The sequence below is a fragment of the Homarus americanus genome, unplaced genomic scaffold, assembly GCF_018991925.1.
Source record: "Homarus americanus isolate GMGI-L3 unplaced genomic scaffold, GMGI_Hamer_2.0 scaffold1826, whole genome shotgun sequence".
Taxonomy (NCBI): Eukaryota; Metazoa; Arthropoda; class Malacostraca; order Decapoda; family Nephropidae; genus Homarus; species Homarus americanus.
In genome coordinates, this window is record NW_024737933.1 from 46350 (window position 1) to 69162 (window position 22813).

General features: G+C 42.0%; 1 protein-coding gene across 5 annotated transcripts in view; it reads left to right on the plus strand.

The window, feature by feature from the left end:
• LOC121873623 overlaps positions 1-22480 on the plus strand; it is a 68149-nt gene extending 45669 nt beyond the window's left edge. For all 5 annotated transcript variants that reach the window (XM_042377264.1, XM_042377269.1, XM_042377265.1 and 2 more), the window contains 2 exons: positions 20978-21157; positions 21295-22480. In XM_042377264.1, coding sequence (XP_042233198.1) covers positions 20978-21157; positions 21295-21798 — 684 coding nt within the window. In that variant the 3' untranslated portion in view covers positions 21799-22480. The remainder of the gene's footprint in view (positions 1-20977; positions 21158-21294) is intronic.
• Positions 22481-22813: the final 333 nt, after the last annotated feature.

A 22813-nucleotide genomic window follows, 5' to 3' on the forward strand; every position in this document is an offset into this window, starting at 1 on the left:
ATTTTATTATTATTATTATTTTATACAATACATTATTTGAAGGAGCATGGTGGCTGAGTGGATACAGCACTTGCCTCCTGATCCAGGGGTCAGTGGTTTGATTCCTGGGCACTCTCTATTCGCCAAGCTGTAAATGGGTACCTTAAGTTTACAACTTGGGGAAGTGAATGAGGTGGAGTGCATTACCGGCCATGCTGCCTCCTTGTGTACCGAAGGTTTAGTATACAGTGTGCTGTATCCACACTGTCCCTGCCTATGGGACCCACTTTCACATGATTTGAAGGACTATCCAGGTTTAGGGTCAGTAGAAAGAATCATTAACAAGTGTAGTTATAACTGTTCCTTTACCATCTGGACTAATGATCTGTCCCACATAGGAAAGGAGTCATACACAAATTAATTTAATAACAGCAAAGTACAATAGATCCCACCTAATGTGCACGGTTACATTCCAGCACACACCTTTTACCCAGACGTGGAGTAGACCATGTTGACGTGTCCTCTCCGTGCAGCTCCGTCTTGACAGAGGTCTTAAGTCCATCCCTGTTGTTAATTCCATCAGTTCATCTTGTCCTGGGTCTACCAACGGGTCTTCTACCTCGTGGTTGTCAATCGCGTATGAGCTCGAGGTCTCTCGTCGGTGACGTTCTTCCCGTGTGACCGCACCGTCTTAGTTGGTTTCCTTCCACCTGGGTCACAGTAGGTTCTAGGCCTAAGGTATTTCTTATGCTGGTGTTTCTAATTCTCTCTTTTAGTCACTCCCACAATAAGTGTGATGACCCACATTTCTGCAGCTTCTATTTTACTATTTAATTTTTTGTATAATACCCAAGTCTCGCTTGCATGTAAAAGTGTTGTTTGAGAACGGTGTTGTAGATGTGGACTTTTACTCATATTTGAGTCTTTGAAGAGTGGATAGAGAGTGCCAATATTCTTCCTGAATTACAGTACAGTTAACCCTCACTTTACGTGGTGCCACATTCCGCGTTTCCACGTTTACGCGGTGCCTTGCCAGAATCTAACATGCTCACATTACGCGGTACGTGAATCCCATTACGCGGAGAGTGTCCGGCGCAACGCTATTTTTTGATTCGCCCCACCCGCCTGCCTGCCTGTGCTCCTCGCCTCTCCCTCCTCCTCCTTCCGCTTGGGCAAGCCGCGCGGTAAGGTTGCGCAGTGTCTCTTTGTTGCGTTATCACTGACGTCATATGACGTATCGGACTGTGATTGGCCATGCATCCCTAACCTCCTCTGCTGCTAGCTGTAATTGGCTTAAAGTATTATGACGTGTCCACCCGGGGGAGGGAGGGAGGGAGGGAGGAAAGACCATCCTTGACCTAGCCGCGCCAGTTTCATCCCTCCATGCCAGACCGTGTAAACGTGCATCCATTGTTCTCTAAAATGGCTTCCGCCGGACCACCACCCCCAGAGAGAAACCTTTCCTTACCTGGACCCAGCGGCACTAAGCCAAAGAAGACACGACGTTCCTTAAGCTACGAGGTGAAGTATACCATCATCCAAGAATTGGAGAAAGGAACAAGGCAGGTTGATTTGGCGCGCCAGCATGGTGTGAATGAATCTACGATTCGAACAATAAAGAAGGATACAGCCAAGATAAAGGAGCACATGAAGATCACAAAGTCTACAGGTGCTTCTATGATCAAGTATTTCCACAACCAGGTGCTTCTCAAGACAGAAAAATTACTTGTGAGGTACTTGGTGTGTCAGGCGCGACGGAACATGGCGGTCGACACGCGCTCTGTTAAGGACTACGCACGTGAACTGTACATCGCAGTGGCACGAAAAATGGGAATTACAGAGCCCAAACCCTTTAATGCTTCCTCTGGGTGGTTACAGAGGTTTAAGATCCGGAACAAGATCACCAATATAAACATTGGTGGTGAAGAAGCGAGTGCTGACCGTGCTGCGGCTAGGGAATTTCCTCCGTTTTTACGTGAGATTATGGAGGAAGGACAGTACAGTGACGACCAGGTGTTTAACATGGACGAATCTGGTCTTTTCTGGAAAAAGCTACCTTCCAAGTCCTTCGTTGTAAAGAATGCCAGCAGGATTCGGGGCCGGAAGATGCAGAAGGAACGCATCACCGTCCTGTTTACCACCAATGCCTCCGGTACCTGTAAGCTCAAGTTATCGGTGATCCACACAGCACGCAAGCCGCACGCCTACAAAACCATGGACATGACCAAGCTAAATGTCCACTGGCTGACCGCACGTAAGGCGTGGATGTTCTCTACACTGTCCCTCTCCTGGTTTGATGACTGTTTTGTTCCCGATGTAAAGAAATTCTGTGAGCGACAGAATGTGCCATTCAAGATTTTGTTGCTGCTGGACAACGCACCAGGACACTCGCCCCTACTGTTAGATCGTCACCCCAACGTAAAAGTGGTCTTCCTTCCTCCCAACACTACGTCTATATTACAGCCCATGGACCAAGAGTTAATCTGTAATGTAAAAGCTGCATTCTCTACGAAAAAATTCAAACTCCTGAACGACTACACCAACACCAGGGAAGAGTTGCGTAACCTGAGTGACACCACCACCGATAGCAAGAGCGAAGAAGATGAGGATCAACAGTTGGCACAGCAAAAAATACTGTTCAAACAATTCTGGAGAGTATTTAACATCAAGAAAGCTGTGGACTTCTTGGTGGAGTCATGGGATCAGCTGTCTATTGCTACAATTCGTCACGCATGGAGACATGTGTTGCATGGAATACCAGGTGAGAGGAGGAGTCAATCTGTGACTGGTGAGGTTCAGACTGTTGCAGTAGCAGTGGACCTTGCCAGAGAAGCTGCGCAGACTGTTACAGTTCCAGGCTTCTCCGAGACCACCAACGACAACATCCTGGAGGTGATCAGAGATCCTGAAGTGACTGCCAACGAGATGTTGGAAGAAGATTACGTCAGTGAAGAGGAGGAAGAAGGTGCATCAGTCTCCGAAGAACACAGTTTAAGTCATAGTGATATTAAGGGTGCCATGGAGTTTGCAGAGAAAATGAAGTCCTTCCTTTCCCGCGACAATGACGATGACCGCTATGAAGTCTTCCATACCCGGCTGGTGCAGGCTATGGAGCCGTACATCACGGTGTATCACGACAACATAAACACCAGCCGTCAAAAAAGCATAACCGAGTTCTTCGCCCGCAACCCACCACAGCCAGCCCAAGCCAGTGATAGTGACAGTGAAGATGACTTTGAGGGATTTGTCAGGGAAGCGCTGACAACTGTAAGTGACAGTGATGGTGATTCACCTGAGGGCCAGTAATCTGTCCTCTGCCTCGGAACCAGCCTCCATCCCCGTATGCCGACCCATCTCTTCTACTAATGTAAGTGTTCCACATAATTTTTAGTTTTCCTAACCTAACCTTTATTTTTCCTAACCTAACCTCTTCTATATTACTTGTTTTTTCATACCATCATAAAGTTAAGATAAAATTTTTACTACAACAAAGTTGTGTGTCGTCAAAAAGTGGAGTTTGGGGGTCGGCCCGGACTCTATTTCAATTAATCCCATATGTTATGTTATTCACTTTACACATTCCTCACTTTCCGCGGGACCCTGCGGGTTACATCTACCGCGTAAAGTGAAGGTTGACTGTACATTAGTTAGGGTTTTTCATTATCTTTTAACTGCTTTAATTTTTTATGTAAATATTGTGGTTTTCGTGTCAATGAGGAACCCTATATTTCCCATATGGTATGGTATTTAATATACAAATACAGGTGCTCCCCGACTTACGACGGGGTTAGGGACCCAAATCCAGGTCGTACGTCCGAATGGTTGTAAGTCCGATATAGATAAAAAAAAAAAAAATAAATAAAAATTCAAAATTTAAAAAAAAATAAAAATAAAAAATCTACAATGAAATACAGTACAGGTAGTTCTGCTATAATGCGATAATTGTGTTCTTGTTAAATATCGTGTTATAGAAAATCGCGTAATAGAAATAACAGGGCTTATGGAGAAAATAGGGTTAGGTGCAGATTACTCGAAATCAAAAAAATTTAGTAGTTAGCCTAACACAAAGGATAGCACAGTCTAAATAAATGTTACATTCATATCTAATACTGAAATCATACAGTAAATGTAACACTTTACCTTGAAAAAATATGAATGTAACTTGATGGGGGAGAAGGGTGATTTTGAGGTTGATAACATCGAGCTTCTCTTCAAGTGTTATATCCTTTCTTTTACGATCATCACCGGGAATTCTATCACCAGAACACTTCTTGGAGATATTCTTCTTTACCATATTCACAATTAATACCACAAAATTGGAGAAATAGTAAGCAAAAATCGCGTTATAGCAAACAAGCGTTCGCGTTATACAAATATCGTTCCTAATTCATAAATCGCGTTAGAGCAAATTCGCGTTATCAAAACACGCGTTATAGCAGAGCTCACTGTACAGTAAAACTAATAAATGATGAGGAATGGATACAGTACAGTAAAAGTAATACAGTCATGCGCCGGTTAACGTCTGACCGAACAACATACGTCCGATCGCATATACGTCCGATCGCATATACGTCCGATCGCATATACGTCCGATCGCATATACGTCTGATCGCATATACGTCCGATTGCATATATGTCCGATCGCATATACATCCGTGCCCCCCCCCCCCTTCAAAAAAGTGACGCCTGCTGGACCACCACTCCACGACCCCCTGATGGAGACATGATGATCCTCCCCATACTGGTCAGATATTATGTGTTAAAAGAATATGCTTCCTTACTTAGGCTTTTTTAAGCATTTGCCTACAGGTGAAATGTTAACCTACATCTATTGAGGATAAAATCTTTCACCTACAAATTGACAATAACACATTTGCTGTAATCAGACATATCTAGTTGCCTTAACAATTGCAAGCTGCAATTGGAGTTGCAATTTCAAAATCTGTGGCATTACTAAAAATAGTAAAGTTTCTGGTGCACTCTAAGATTAAGAGAGAAAACGAAGGACTCGGGCGTCCTGATGTGAGAGAAAATGGACTCGTATGACGGGGGACCAAATAAAAAAAGCATAGCTACATGTTTTTTGGACTACAGTATTAAGCGTACCCTTTTCATCACTTTGTAATAAACCTAGCCATGCCTATGTGTGTTTATAATATTTACCATAACATTATATATACAGTATTACCCCGCCTAACGCGGTTTCACTTAACGCGTTTTATCATATACGCGGTGCCTCGCCAGAGCTGAACTTTCACTTAACACGGATTTTTTCCACATATACGCGGTGTGTCCGGCTCCAGACGCTATTTTTAGATTTGCCCCACCCGCCACCCTGCCTGACTGCCTGTTTTAGCTCATAAAATTCACACAAATTTCCCGGCCAGAATATAATTTACATTGCTGGAATTCTTATAATTTGGTGATCATTTTGAATATAAACATCATATATTTTGCATTAGACATACAAATTTTAGATAAAAATTTTTCTCTGGGTAACTATGTTATCTTTTGTACAAAATATATGACATTTATATTCAAAATATTCCTGGTCTTACAAGGAGTCCAGCAATGTCAATTATATTATCCTAACTTTAGTTTGAGGTATTATTTATTACAAAAAAGTTAAGTATTCTGGTTTTCCCACACATCTCCTTGGGACGGTTGGTGGGGGGTGGGGGGAGGGAGGGACCGACCGACCATCTGTTACCCTGTGAAGAATATTTTTTTTTTTCATTAACTGAAGATATTTGTTTTAGCTCATAAAATTCATACAAATTACCCGGTCAGAATATAATTTACATTGCTGGAATTCTTATAATTTGGTGATCATTTTGAATATAAACATCATATATTTTGCATTAGACATACAAATTTTAGATAAAATTTTTTCTCTAGGTAACTATGTTATCTTTTGTGCAAAATATATGACATTTATATTCAAAATATTCCTGGTCTTACAAGGAATCCAGCAATGTCAATTGTATTATCCTAACTTTAGTTTGAGGTATTATTTATTAAAATTTAGTGGTTTTCCCCCCAAAATTTCTCAGAGAGGGAAGAGCCGGCAGTGTAGTGTGAGAGGGGGAGGGAGTTGAGTCCATTATTTGAATGGACATTAACTTGGCGACTGTATTTCTCTATTTCTCTTAAGGATTAATTGTGTGCATGTACCATCATAAAATTAAGATGTTATTTTTACTACAACATAGGTATGTGCCTTCAAAAAGTGGAGTTTGGGGGTCGGGCCGGTTTCTATTGGAATTAATCCCATATGTTCTGTTGTTCACTTAACGCGGATTTCACTTAACACGGGACCCTCTGGGTTCTATTGACCGCGTTAAGTGGGGTACAACTGTGTATTTAATGGGGTCTAAATGCTCGTAAAATGGGAAACTTAGGGTTGGATCTTGGGTGCCTGGAACCAATTAGAATAAATCCCATAGGTTCTGTACTTTCGTTATCGGCGGGGTCCCAATTAGGCGTGATAACCAAGGGATGACTGTTTTGTACTGTATATACTTGTGACACTGGCCAGTTGCTTCTGGTGTTATGGTACAGGGGTACCAAGTGACAGCACTAGGATCCTGCTTCCTCTTATATAATATCTCAGACTAAAGTTAGGAGATTATAATTTGCATTGCTGAAATCCTTGGAAGACAGCCAATAATTTGAATATAAATGTCAATATTTTGCTCAAGAGATAAAAAATTTTGTACATTAGTGTACAGTACTGTAGTACATTTTATAAAAAAGTTTTTCAACTGTATTTTTGGGTAGATTTACATAGATTTCTTAGTGCAAAGCTGGAGTGCACATGTACTAATTTGATTATGGTACTAAAATTGTTTTCTCTAGTGCAAATTATAGCATGTTTATATTCAAATTAATCAATATGTTACAAGAATCCCAGCTATGTTAATTATATTCACCCAGGTCATATCACTGGCTTTTTATAAGAGAGAAGCTTAGTCACCTAAGAACTGATAAATATACACTCGTTAGACCTGGGCCTGTGCCAACTGTCAAACGTACTACCTCCCCTCCCTCCACGCCTCCTCGCTCGCTCCCACCCTCTCCCCCATCTGCTCGGCGTTGCTGGAATCCTTGTAAAACAGTGAATAATTTTAATATAAACGTCATGTATTTTGCACAAGAGATAAAAATTAATCACCTATATTACGTTACAGTAGTGATTTAACAGTAAAAGTGTATATGTACAGTCGGCCGTTCACATACGCGGGTTTAGCATTCATGGATTCGCAAATACGCGGATTGCCCCGCCAGAGGAATATTCTGTACATTGAAGTAATTGAAATACATTCAAATCGCGCGCCATTCAACTCGCTCGCGACACCGAACACGGGACACCGCCTGCTCCTGGAACCTCACACACACACAGCTCTCCCTCACTCAGTCAGTCTCGCTGTAACCACACTTGTGTTGACATCAGCATTGTAGTTGCAAAAATATTACATTTCCGTGAATGTATTATATCAAGCACAGTATGAATAGAATATCACTAATATAAGAGTATTTTAACCGAAAACTACAAAAAACACGAGTAACATCTCTTGAACATTGGAAGGTCAGGTGAAGTCTTTTGTTTTCGTCATGTATTTTATCCTATTTTACATTGAAATACATCACGTTTCAGCAAAATTACTATTTATTTCCAAGAATATATTCATTCAGGCGCAGTTTAGGTAAAATATACGTGTGATGTAACATTTTTTTAATTGAAAACGATTCGAAAAACACGTACCCTCTAGCCCTGTTCAAGGAGAGGACTGGGAGAAGCTGTTTGGTGCTGCCGATGGCAAGGAAAATGATTTGGATGGATTTTAATGAAAATATTCAGAAATATGGTATTGTAGTATTTATTCAAGTCAATTAGGATAGAATATTATTGTAATACAACAGTAGTGACGATGTGGAGGAGGCGGAGGGATAGAGCCGGGAGGAGGTGACTGGCGGGAGCAGGGATAAGTGGAGATGCCAGCCAGTACATTACGGGTGTATTAATTGTTTTTATAGCTATTTTTGCATTTTAATGTTAAATACTGTACATTACGTTTCAACAAAACTACCATTTATTTCTGAGAACATGGAAATGTAATATTTTTGCTGAAATGATGTACGTATTACAGTGGAAAGTGACGAAAGCAATGACTTTCGCTTTCTTTCGTTCAAAAGATGTTACCGTAATCGCTTTTCGAATGGTTTTCAGTTGTGGGATTATAAGGCTAATGATAGGATAGAATATTATTGTAATACAGTACGAGTACAACAGTTTTTAACTGAAAACCATTCGAAAAGCGATTACGGTAAAATATTTTGAACAACGAAAGAAAGCGAAAGTCTTTCGTCATGATTTTATCCCACTTCCTACTATAATATGTACGTCATTCCAGCAAAAATATTATATTTCCATATTTATTTCCGAGAATATATTCATTCAGTCACAGTTAAGGTAAAATATACTTGTGATGTAATATTTTAATGAAAATCCAGTATCGTAGTTTTCTCTTGTTTCAAATTTAATTAACAAAGATTGATGTTTCAAATGTAATGAACAAAAATTTTTGTCCAGTATCTATAAATTAACTTTTAATAAATGAATACAGTTGTACCCCACTTAACGCGGTCAATAAAACCCAGAGGGTACCGTGTTAAGTGAAAACCGCGTTAAGTGAACAACAGAACATATGAGATTAATTCCAATAGAAACCAGCCCGACCCCCAAACTCCACTTTTTGACGACACATAACTATGTTGTAGTAAAAATTTTATCTTAACTTTATGATGGTATGAAAAAACAAGTAATATAGAAGAGGTTAGGTTAGGAAAAATAAAGGTTAACATAGGAAAAATAAAGGTTAGGTTAGAAAAACTAAAACTTAGGTGGAACACTTACGGTAGTAGAAGAGATGGGTTGGCGTACGGGGATGGAGGCTGGTTCCGAGGCAGAGGGCAGGCTACTGGCCCTCAGGTGAGTCACTATCACTGTCACCCACAGTTGTTATGGCCTCCCTGACAAATCCCTCAAAGTCATCTTCACTGTCTCTACCTCTGTCACTATAACTGGCTTGGGCTGGCTGTGGGCGAAGAACTCGGTTATGCTTTTTTGACGGCTGGTGTTTATGTTGTCGTGATACACCGTGATGTACGGCTCCATAGCCTGCACCAGCCGGGTATGGAAGACTTCATAGCGGTCATCGTCATTGTCACGGGAAAGGAAGGACTTCATTTTCTCTGCACACTCGGCACACTTAATATCACTGACTTAAACTGTGTTCTTCGGAGAATGACGCACCTTCTTCCTCCTCTTCACTGACGTGATCTTCTTCCAACATCTCGTCGGCAGTCACTTCAGGATCTCTGATCACCTCCAGGATGTCTTCGTTGGTGGTCTCGGAGAAGCCTTCAGCTGTAATATTGAGCGCAGCTTCTCTGGCAAGGTCCACTGCTACTGCAACAGTCTGAACCTCACCAGTCACAGGTTCATTCCTCTTCTCAGCTGGTATGCCATGCAACACATGTCTCCATGCGTGACGAATCGTAGCAATAGTCAGCAGATCCCATGCCTCCACCAAGAAGTCTACAGCTTGTTTGACGTTAAACTTCTTCCAAAATTGTTTGACGAGAAATTCTTGAGCCGCCACCTCTTGTTCCTTGTCCTCGCCGCTTTTACTCTCGCTGTCGGTGTCACCCAGCATACGCAACTCATCCTTGGTGTTGGTACAGTCGTTCAGGAGCTTGAACTTCTTTGCAGAGTACGCAGCTTTCACATTGCAAATCAACTCCTGGTCCATGGGCTGGATTAATGACGTAGTGTTGGGAGGAAGGAAGACCACTTTTACGTTGGGGTGACGATCAATAAGTAGGGGCCAGTGTCCAGGTGCGTTGTCAAGGAGCAACAAAATATTGAATGGAACATTCTGTTGCTCGCAGAATTTCTTCACGTCAGGAACAAAACAGTTGTCAAACCAGAAGAGGGACAGAGAAGAGGACATCCACGCCTAACGTGCGGTTAGCCAGTGGACATTAAGCTTGTTCATGTCCATATTCTTGTAGGCGTGCGGCTTGCGGGCTGTGTGAATCACCGATAACTTTGGTTTACAGGTACCGGAGGCATTGGTGGTAAACAGGACGGTGATGCATTCCTTCTGCATCTTCCGGCCCCGAATCTTGCTGGCATTCTTTACAACGAAGGTCTTGGACAGTAGCTTTTTCCAGAAAAGACCAGATTCGTCCATGTTAAACACCTGGTCGTCGGTGTACTTTCCTTCCTCCATAATCTCACGTAAGAACGGAGGAAAATCTCTAGCCGCCACACGGTCAGCACTCGCTTCCTCACCACCAATGTTGATGTTGGTGATCTTGTTCCTCTTCTTAAACCTATGCAGCCAACCAGAGGAAGCATTGAAGGGTTTGGGCTCTGCAATTCCCAGCTTACGTGACACTGCTGCGTATAGCTCACGTGCGTACTCCTGCACTGAGCGCATGTCCACCGCCATGTTGCGTCGCACCTGACTAATCAAATAACTCGCCAGCAAATTTTCCACCTTTGCCAGCACCCTGTTCTGGCAATACCTGATCGATGAAGCACCTGCAGACTTTGTGATTTTCATGTGCTCTTTGATCTTGGCTGCATCCTTCTTGATCGTGCGAATCGTAGATTCGTTGACGCCATGCTGGCGCGCGAGATCAACTTGCCGTGTTCCTTTCTCCAAATCTTGAATGATCTGGTACTTCACCTCGTAGTTTAAGGAACGTCGTGTCTTCTTTGGCTTAGTGCCGCTGGGTCCAGGTAAGGAAAGGTCTCTCTCTGGTGGCGGTGGTGGTCTGGCGGAAGCCATTTTACGGAACAATGGATGCGCGTTTACACGGTGTGGCCTTGAGGGATGAAACTGCCGCGGCTAGGTCAAGCGTCGTCTTTCCTCCCTCCCTCCCTCCCCCGGGTGGGCACGTCATAATACTTTAAGCCAATTACAGCTAGCAGCAGAGGGGGGTAGGGATGCATGGCCAATCACAGTCCGATATGTCATATGACGTCAGTGATAACGCAACAAAGACACACACTGCGCAACCTTACCGCGCGGCTTACCCAAGCGGAGGGAGGAGGAGGGTGAGGCGAGCACAGGCAGGCAGGCGGGCGGGTGGCGCAAATCTAAAAATAGCGTCTCGAGCCGGACACTCACCGCGTATACGTGGAAAAAATCCGTGTTAAGTGAAAGTTCAGCTCTGGCGAGGCTCCGCGTATACGGGAAAACGCGCTAAGTGAAACCGCGTTAGGCGGGGTACAACTGTACTTTGTTTTACATCGTCCTGTGCTACCATACCATGGATTTGGCTACTTTGGGCTCGCAAGAGATCTGCCCTGGCAACTGTACCGACACTCACAGCTGGTGGTGTGTTGGTGCGTCGTTTCCATTGTTTACTGGTAGTTACTGGTAAATATTTTTCAACCTAACGAAACTATTACCCGTTTAGAGGTCGACCCCCAATTTTTGCCAAATAATTTGGTCTTAGAAACTCGAACTACACACAAGTATATACGGTAAATAAGGACATGGGGGGGGGGGGGCAGTAATAGTACACGGATTTTTAACATTCACGGGTATCTCTGTTACCTAACCCCCGCGAATGTTAAGGGCCGACTGTACTTATATAGTATTCCACATACACATAAGTATAAATAAAAAGTTTATGTGATGATCGGACAACGTCCATTTCGGTTAACGTCACGTTTCCAAGAACGTATCTAGGACGTTAACCGGCGCATGACTGTAAATAATGAGGAATGGATAGTGTGACTGAGCACTTACCTTTAATGTAGTCAGCTGAATGCACATGGGGCCCCCATAATTTTCTAATTATACATGGAACTACATTAACTGGAAACGTTTTGGTATAGAAAATGCGCGCTTCATTTGGAAAAATAAAAAAATAAAAAACATTTGGTCACAACTGCGGCGGTCGTAAGTCTCGACGGTCATAAGGTCAGAGCAGGTCGTAAGTACCGATGGACGTTAGTCGAAGCAGTCGTAAGTCGGGGACTACCTGTAGTCGCCCAATGAATGGTTTTCAAGGAACCTAACCAATTGGTATAGTGAGGGAAATCTGTACTCGCCGTCTGGGCCACATTGTCCGCGTGAGTGAATGTCTCAGTCATTCCATCTCTTTGTCCATCTTCTCTAATTAATTGGACCACATACAGTAGATGACAAAGAGGGCCGGAGACAGGACACTTCCCCGTCTGACACCACAATTTGTGTCCAGATAGTTCTCTCCTCCAGTGACAGTACAGGTAAACCTCCAGATACGATGGGATTAGTTTCCCAAAAAGCCCATTGCTGGGTGAATTATATTTTTCTATGTCAAATCAATGATATTTTATGAGGAAACAATATTTAACCCAATGCACCATGCATCGCTCCCTTCACTTGTACGCCTGCCCACGCCCCGCCACACAGCCAATCCGTGCACTACAGCCCTGCATTTGGTCGTACGTCGATCATAAACCCACCATCGCATGGCTCCACAATTATTGGCCAGCGTCGTACTTATCGTTGGTGTTTTTTTCTTATATAGTGAGAGGACGGCACTAACATTTAGACTGAACTGTGTTACGGTGATTGTCAAGTGATATATTCTGTGTTTTTGTGAATGTAAATTGCTTCACTTCTCTTTTAGTGAACATGTGTTCTGTGTGTGCTGGCTGATATTTTTGTGCTTATGTTGTCATCCCTGGTTTTTTCTTACAGTACACTACACTACAGGTTAATACTGTACATTACATGTATTAGCCCTTGTCTCATGGCAATAACAATTACAGCTAGACCCCGACTTACAACGGGGTTAGGGACCCAAATCCAGGTCGTAAGTCTGACATGGTCGTAAGTCCGACATAGATAAAAAAAAAAAAAAATTTTAATAAAAAATCTACAATGAAATACAGTACAGTAAAAGTAATGAATAATGAGGAATGGACACAGTACAGTGAAAGTAATAAATAATAAGGAATGGATACAGTGTGATTGAGCACTTAACCTTTAATGTAGTCAGTTGAATGCACATGGGGCCCCCATAATTTTCTAATTATACATGGAGAATACATTAACTGGAAACGTTTCGGTATAGAAAATGCGTGTCATTTGAAAAAAAAAAAAAAAAAAATTAATAAAAAATCTGCGGCGGTCGTAAGTCCACGTAGTCGTAAGTCGGGGTCTAGCTGTATATAAATTTGGGTTAATACATTTAGTTTATAAATACAATTACCCAACTGTAATTTTCCATAAGCTGTGAGTTGCCATGTGCTGTTCACGTGAGGGGAAATTCCTTTATCAGTAAGCCGACCTTGAGAATGTAGGGTCAGCCCAGCCTCCCCTCACAGGCACCAGTCTTCACTTGAGTCTCGCGAGAATCGGACGGGTGACTTAACTCAGTCAAGCTGAGCCCTGTCCTTAACTAACACTCACAGCTTACAGTGTTAATTACGGTGCTTTTACTCACAGCCTGTGACCTTTTCTGATAATCAATAAATGGAGAAAAGACCATTTTGGGTTTGTAACTTAACCCCTTAACTTATTTATATATAAGCCAAGTTAAAAGGGCGCTCTACCCAAAGCTTATATATACAGTAATATTTTCACCCAGTTAATGTGACTGTGAAGTGAGACAGAGTGCAATATACATGTACAGTGGTCCCTCGGTTAACGAGCGCCTCGGTTAATGAAATTTCGGTTAACGAGTTACCTTCCATAAGATTCACTTCGGTTAACGAGCAAACCCTCGGTTAACAAGTTTCTTACGAGCTGACCTCAACATGTTTTCGCTTGTACTTGGCGGTCAACCAGCTGTAGTATTAGTCCGCCAATACAGTAATCTGTTCTAGGGCTTAAATTCCTTGCTATTTTAGTAAATATTAAGAAGTTTATACTATTCAATAATTTTAAAAGTTTAATATTAAATTTTTTAGTCATTTCAACAATTATTGAACATAATTGAAGGTAATGAAACTAATTTTATGTGCGCCATCCAGCCTGGCAACACACCAAACAGGCGTTATTCTCTGTCTTTTCAGTGGAGGTAACATCTTGCTTGAGACTCTCTTCAACTAAACACTTTTTTCTGTGTTTCCAAGCAAATTATTGGTCATTTTTAAATTTATTTTACATGTTGACAATATATAGCGCAGTGCACTGTTATTTTAAAGAAAATATTCTTTATTTACAGCAAGTTCAGACTTAAAATATCACGTGTTGAGATTGTTTGAATCCAGCATGGGGCCTAAGAGATCAAGAAAAGCGATTTCAATCCAAACCAAGCAGGAAATTATAAAAAAACATGAAGAAGACATTAGAACAAATGCGCTATGCAAAGAATATGGCATGTCGACATCAACTGTGTCGACAATTCTTGCCCAGAAAGACAAATTTAAAGAAGTGAAAGTGAGAGACAAATCTACCAGAGTGTTTAAAAGTAGATCCCTAATTGCAGAAGCAGAGAGGTTAGTACTTCTCATCTGGATTAGGGAAAAACAGATGAAAGGTGATTCAGTTTCTACTGAATTTATTTGTGAAAAAGCCAGGGAGATTTACGAACATTTAAAGACAGATCAACCTGGTTCTTCAGCACAGAAGTTGAAGATTTTAGGGCCAGCAAAGGCTGGTTCAAAAGTTTGAGAAAAGAAGTGACATTTTTAGGCATGGTGAGGCTGCTAGTGCTGATAAGGAAAGGGCAGCAAAGTTTTTAGTGGAGATTAACGAACTGGTGGAAGAAGAAAATTATCTTCCACAGCAAGTGTTCAATGTGGATGAAACTGGGCTGTTCTGGAAAAAGATGCCCAAAAGAACATTCATCACTAGAGATGAAGCCTCTTTACCTGGGCATAAACCCATGAAAGACCATCTCACTCTATTGCTTGGTGACAATGCTTCAGGGGATTTCCGACTGAAGCCTATGCTTGTCTACCACTCTGAGAACTCCAGGGTGTTCAAACAACAAAAAGTGGAAAGAGGAAAGCTTGGAGCTTATTGGAAGTCCAACCGTAAGGCATGGGTGACAAGACAGCTCTTTAATGAATGGGCTGTTGAGGTGTTTGCCCTTCTGTCAAGAGCTACCTAACCACCAATAAACTCCCTTTAAAGGCTCTTCTCTTCATGGATAATGCCCCTGGGCATGACCCTGATCTTGCCAGCACCAATCTGATCTTGCAGTATCAATTTGACTTTGTGAAAGTGTTGTTTTTGCCTCCTAACACTACATCAATCATACAACCAATGGACCAGAATGTGATTAGCAACTTCAAGAAGTTGTACATGAAGAAAATGTTTAGGAGGTGTCATCAGGCAATTTCCACTGATCCTCAACTAACACAGAAACATTTCTGGAAGACACAATTCAACATCCTGGAGGCTGTAAAATTGATTGTGTCATCATGGCAAGAAGTCTCCACTAGATCCCTCATTTCTTCATGGAAAGCACTGTGGCCATCAGTAGTCCATGATTTTGAGGGATTTGAGGAAGAAACAGAGTTGGACCAGGAGATTGTGTCCATTGGTCAGTCATTGGGCCTTGAAGTGGAGGAGGATGATGTGGAAGAGCTTGTGATGTCTCATGAGGAGGAACTTACTCCTGAAGACTTGAAGCAACTGGATGAGATGTTACAGGTAGAGGCTGACAGTGGTGAAGAGGAAAAGGAAAGTGATGACCATATGTCAACTTCAGAGTTGAAACATGTTATTTACTACTGGGAGAAGTTCAGGAAACTGGCTTCTAGGCTCTCAGATGTGGAAAAATCTGAACTAACTTTGTGTCATGTTGAGGACACAGTGGGCTCCTTCTTTAAACATAAGTTAATGGTGAGGAAGAGAGATGCCCCACAGACCACAATTGGCATTTTCTTCAGTAAAAGGCAGAGGGAACAAGATGCTATCCCTCAGCCTTCCACTTCAAGAAGGAGAGAAAGGATGATGCTAGCCCTCAGCCTTCCACTTCAAGAAGGAGAGAGGATTTTCCTGGTGGAGAATCTGTCAGTCCAGAGGTTCCTGACATTTTCATGGAAGGTGACTCACCTTCCAAGAAGCAGTAAAATGCTTCTCCACCTCCACTTCCTTCTCTTCTCCCTTCTCCCTTCTCCTCCACCTCCCACTTCAAATTCACATCATCATCATCATCCAGGAGCCTTCTACATACACATCTCAAAGTAAGTGAAATTTTCTACCTTTTTTGTTGAATTTAGGCAATTTTTAGTGAGCTGGAACCAATTACCTAAAAACCCATTGAAACAATGGTTTCGGTTAGCGAGTTTTTCGGTTAACGAGCAACCGCCTGGAACGGATTGTGCTCGTTAACCGAGGGACCACTGTACAGTACACTACAGGTTAATACTGTACATTACAGTAATATTTTCACTCAGTTAATGTGAGTGAGATGTGTATAGGTACAGTCCCCTTCACTAGTACATTTACAGGGGCTCATCAGGTTTTGTGCAGTGATATAGATTGCAACAAACTCTGGTGTCACTACTGACCGCCATCCGGTTCTTGGTCTGTCTTTCACACTTCCTGTGTCACGAAAATGTTTCACCGGTTCATAAACAATAGTCGTACATGGTGTTGGGCTATTGGGGAATCTCCTAAAGCTTTCAACACACCATTGATTACATTTGCAATCAAAGTACGCCTCCAACAGAGTGACCTTCTGTACCCGTGGAAGGCTCATTGTCAACCGACTCACACTTGCGTCCCTCTACCCGCTTTTGAACGAAGTCACCTGACCGGTACATTACTCGGCAATCTTCTGCGACGTTGCCAGCACGTGCTGCGTGAAACCGTGGATGGCTATCGTTCTCCATTATACTCCTATAAATTGCCAAATTTTGAGTATGGGGACTTTATAGACACCCAGTATATGGTTTATGCCAATAAAAATAAGTTTTATTGGGGTTGATAAAGCTGTTTCGCCTGGCATGGGGGCCTCAGAGATGTAACCTTGGAACTGGAAAACTTTAAAACTTATCTCATGCGGTAGAAGGTTAAGGAGCACCTCCCAGTCATCTGGTGCTCCAACAAGGAGGCCTGGGTAATGACGGTGTTGTGCCAGAGTTATATGGTTGGTTACCTCTCCAAGCACCTCAAGGAGTATGCCAAGAAGCAGAACATCACCAACAAGTTACTCCTGATCCTCAACTATGCACCTTCGCACCTGCCTGGGATGGGTGAGTGGACCGACAACATCAGTGTGATGTTTCTGCCCTGAACACCACCTCGCTCGTCCAGCCAATGGATCAGAGCGTCATCACATCCTTCAAGGCCGATTACTTGAGGAGGTTAATGAAGCAGCTGTTTGAGGCAACAGATGGAGAGGGAAACGTGACCATCAAAGAATTCTGGCACAGCTACAACATCAAGCACGCCATGCAAAACATTGAGAAGTCGTGGAAGGAGGTCACACAGAGCTGCATGAAGAGTGTGTGGTGAAAAGTGTGGTCCTAGTGCGACTTTAGCGGCTTCACCGACGCTGTAGCCGTACGCTGCAACATCACCGGCATCTCCCAGGAGGTCGATTAAGAGAATGTGGTTGAGGTTTTGGAGAGCCACTCTGAGGAGCTCAGCACAGAGGACCTGCTGCTCCTGGAACAGCAGCAGAGAATGGAGTCAACGGGTGAGGAGGACAACCCTGCACCCACGACACTGACTCTGAAGGTGTTGAGCACTGCCATGGACCACATGAACACTGCCATGGATCTGCTGGCTGAGAATGACCCCCAACATCAACAGGAGTTCATCTGTGAGGGCAGTGGTGGTGAAGGGCATACTCTGCTACATGGAGCTGTACCTTAAGAAGAAGGAGGCGCGTCAGACAACAATCACCTCCTTTTTCAAACCCCTGTTACAGTCAGAGCCACAACCCTCCACTGCTGACACCTCTCCAGTCCCACCCAGGAACTTCACCCTCTTTAAAGCCAAGCCAAAGCCTACACCTCCAGCCCCCACTGTAGAAGACCCTTCTAGGACTCCGACTCCCACTCTCTCCATCCTCTCCGGACTCCCCAGAGTGACGTCTCCACTCCACCTACAAGAGTCCCCTTAGCCTCAAAGGGACAAGTAATGATGACCAGACTTGTCAATTATGATGTGGTGAGTGTTGTTATCTACAGAGAGTAGTATTGCAACATTTTATTTGTCTGTGATACAAGTGTTGGGGGACTGGCTGGGAATGTACCCCATGCTATAATGCTCCCCATTTACAATAATTCACCTGCCGATGGGTTCTTCAACAACATAACCCCATCGTATCTCCAGGTATGCCTCTATGTACAGTACAACCCGTAGTTTGCACCAGATAAAGAAATTCAAAGCGATGGATATCGACCGCCATTCGACGGGTATCGTTAAAGCGAGTTATTTTGATCGTATATAGCGAGACGGTCTTAATTTATGACTGTCGTTAAAACGGAATATTGCCGATCGGGATATAGTACCTGGAGGTTTACCTGTACTCTTTTAATCCTTATATGTGCTCTTGGTTGCTCTGGCAAGTCTTTGGGGTCACCTTCGATATTCAAAACACTCCTCGTGCATTCTCTGAGGCCTTTATAAACCAACAAATGGCTCCTTGGTCGTGCCTTCATAAACCAACAAATGGCTCCTTGGTCGTGCCTTTATAAACCAACAAATGGCTCCTTGGTCGTGCTTTCTTAAACCAACAAATGGCTCCTTGGTCGTGCCTTTATAAACCAACAAATGGCTCCTTGGTCGTGCTTTCTTAAACCAACAAATGGCTCCTTGGTTGTGCCTTCATAAACTGTCAAATGGCACCTTGGTCGTGCCTTCATAAACCAACAAATGACTCCTTGGTCGTGCCTTCATAAACCAACAAATGGCTCCTTGGTCTTGCCTTCATAAACCGACAAATGGCTCCTTGGTGTTGTCTTCATAAACTGTCAAATGGCTCCTTGGTCTTGTCTTCATAAACTGTCAAATGGCTCCTTGGTCTTGTCTTCATAAACTGTCAAATGGCTCCTTGGTCGTGCCTTCATAAACCATCAAATGGCACCTTGGTCGTGCCTTCATAAACCAACAAATGGCTCCTTGGTCGTGCGCCATAAACCAACAAATGGCTCCTTGGTCGTGCCTTCTTAAACCAACAAAAGCTCCTTGGTCGTGCCTTCATAATCCAACAAATGGCTCCTTGGTCATGCCTTCATAAACAACAACAAAAGCTCCTTGGTCGTGCCTTCATAAACTGACAAATGCCTCCTTGGTCGTGCCTTCATAAACCAACAAACAAAAACAAAAGCTCCTTGGTCGTGCCTTCATAAACTGACAAATGGCTCCTTGGTCGTGCCTTCATAAACCAACAAATGGCTCCTTGGTCGTGCCTTCATTAACCAACAAATGGCTCCTTGGTCGTGCCTTCATAAACCAACAAATGGCTTTTTGGTCGTGCCTTCATTATTATTATTATTATTATTGTTATTATTATTATTATTATTATTATTATTGTTATTATTATTATTATTATTTTTTTTTTTTTACTGTTATTATTATTGTTGTTGTTATTATGATGATTATTCATTATTATTTTTATTATTATTATTATTATTATTGTTATTATTTTTGTTATTACTATTATGATTGTTATTATAATTATTATTATTATTTTTATTATTATTGTTATTATTATTGTTATTATTTTTGTTATTATTATGATTGTTATTTTAATTATTATTATTATTATTATTATTATTATTATTATTATTATTATTATTATTATTATTATTACAGGTTGACTATCAAAAATCCGGCAACCTTGGGACCTGAGGAGTGCCGGATTTTCGAAAATGCCGGAAAACTGATGGATATATTTGCTGTATAAGTTTAACAGAAAATGACTACCTGTACAGTCCTTTAAACAAAGCCAATTAAACACTTAAGTTAGGATAATAAAATTGATATTGCTGGATTCCTTGTAAGACCAGGAATATTTTGAATAAACATGTCATATATTTTGCACAAAAGATAACATATTTACTCAGAGTAAACATTATATCTAAAATTTGTATGTCTAATGCAAAATCTATGATGTTTATATTCAAAATGATCATCAAATTGTAAGAATTCCAGCAATGTAAATTATATTGTGGCCGGGTAATTTGTATGAATTTTATGAGCTAAAACAAATATCTCAAGTTAATAAAAAAAAAAAAATATTCTTCACACCGTGCCAGATGGTCGGACGGTCCCTCCCCACCCCCCACTAACCCTCCCTACCAGATAAATGTGTGGGAAAACCAGACTATTTACCTTTTTAGTAATAATTAATACCTCAGACTGAAGTTAGGATAACATAATTGACATTGCTGGATTCCTTGTAAGACCAGGAATATTTTGAATATAAATGTCATATTTTGCACAAAAGATAACGTATTTACTCAGAGTAAACATTATATCTAAAATTTGTATGTCTAATGCAAAATCTATGATGTTTATATTCAAAATGATCATCAACTTGTAAGAATTCCAGCAATGTAAATTATATTCTGGCCGGGTAATTTGTATGAATTTTATGAGCTAAAACATATATCTTCATTAAATAAACAAAGAAATATATGAAAATGCGCTCCGAAATCCATGCCGGAAAAATGAAGGTTCCGGTTTATTGATTGCCGGATTTTTTATGGTCAACCTGTACTATGTCGAATCCCAAGTTGGCAGAAAGTTTAGGTTTATTGGTGTTAGGTAAGAGACTTAATCCCCACTTAGACAAGCCTTGTTCTGCTAAGAAAAATAAGTTATTGGACCCTCCAGACATTGGGGCAGAAAGGAAGTCGACAAAAACCTCTTGTCTATTCAATGTGATTTCAGTGGATTCTGTTTTTTTTTTTTTTATTATTATTATTATTATTGTTATTATTATTATTATTATTATTATTCAAGCAGTAATTGTTACTAGGTAAGGATAATGGCCGTGGTACTGTCCACAGGTTGATGATCTGGGCAGGATGACTGAGGGTGTCAAGAGGCAGGTGGAGGCTGGCCGGGTGTATGCTGTCCACCAAGACCAACACGGCCTCCGCTCCTCCAGGATAACTACACAGTATGGACGGCTCTACCTGCACACACTCCAGAGCCAGCCCGCGCCCCTTCACGCCCACACCATCCAGGTTACTTTATTTCACACTCTCTAATTATTACCAATTTTATTATATGACAATAATAATGAACTCATGATTCATTTAAATAAGTTGATGTTAATATGTTCAATTTTACATTTATAAGATCATTATTTTTGTGTTTGTAGTTCACCGACTTTGTGGGCGCCCTGGACTGTTCCTCCACCCTGGTATTTCTTGACCTGGGCTGGGCCGGGTCAACAAGAGGCCGGGTTCACATCCGGCTTAGCCCCGACACTCCACGAGGCAGACAATTTACGTTGTTGTGTACGGGCCAGCGGGGCCACACCTACGCCAACACAAACTTTCTGAAGGTGTGTAACAAGGGTAGAGAGGGGGAGTGTGTGGTGGGTGGAGACTACCAGTATAATGATGGTAAGGGAGGAGCCCCACTACTGCCTGACCTCCAGGGTGATTACCGCGTGTCAGGGAGTGCGGGGGATGTGGGGTGTTGTTATGGTGGTGATACCCGGGGTGTACAGTTCAGCATCTCCACCAGGTACCGCTCTAGTTGGCTCATTGAGGTGTTTGGTAAGGTGGAGAGCGGCCTGGAGGTGGTGAAGGCAGCAGTCAACCACAGTAACATCAGGGAGGTGACTGTGGTTGACTGTGGTGTTGTGTTGACCATCTAGTTCACTGTACCATCACCATCATGTCACCATCACATCACCATCACTTAAGTGTCACCATCATTTATGTCACCATCACCATCACTTGTCACCATCACCATCATGTCACTGTCACCTGTGTCACCATCACCCTTATGTCAACATCACTTATGTGTCACCATCACTTATGTCACCATCATCTCACCACCATCCCTGTGTCACCTAACTTAACCTACCCCGTTTTCTGTGTAAAAGAAAACAAAATCACCCAACCCTCCCTAACCTAACCACCATGACACACTATAGTGTCACTATAACCACCACAACACTATAGTGGCACTATATGTCACTATAACCACCATGACACACTATAGTGTCACTATAACCACCATGACTACAGGTATATGTCACTATAACCACCGACACACTATACAGTATGTGTCACTATAACCACCACGACACACTATAGTCACTATAACCACCATGACACACTATAGTGTCACTAACCACCATGACACTATATGTCACTATAACCACCATGACACTGCGTCACTATAACCACCATGACACTATACAGTATGTGTCACTATAACCACCACGACACACTATAGTGTCACTAATCACCATGATACACTATAGTGTCACTATAACTGCCGTCACTTAAAACTCTTTTTAATACTTTTAAGGATATATTTTGCTACTGGTGTTTCCCTAAACTCACAACAGCTCGTGAGTAACAAACAAGTTATTAGTCGTGGTATAACATTTGTACAAACATTTATTAATAATGTAATAAAGTCAACAATTGTTTTATTTAACACCTGTATTTTGCATTAATCCATTGTACACCCTTAACTACACCCTTAACTACCCCCCATAACCACCCCATAACTATACCCATTAGGTGTACAATGGAGGCTTAATTTTGAAAATCGGCCCATGGTATTAATGATGTAGTTCTGGTGCAGAATCATGTGATATCTTCAGATTTGAAAAGTTTTCATTTTTGCTAGGTAAATTTTAACTTGAAATCTTATGA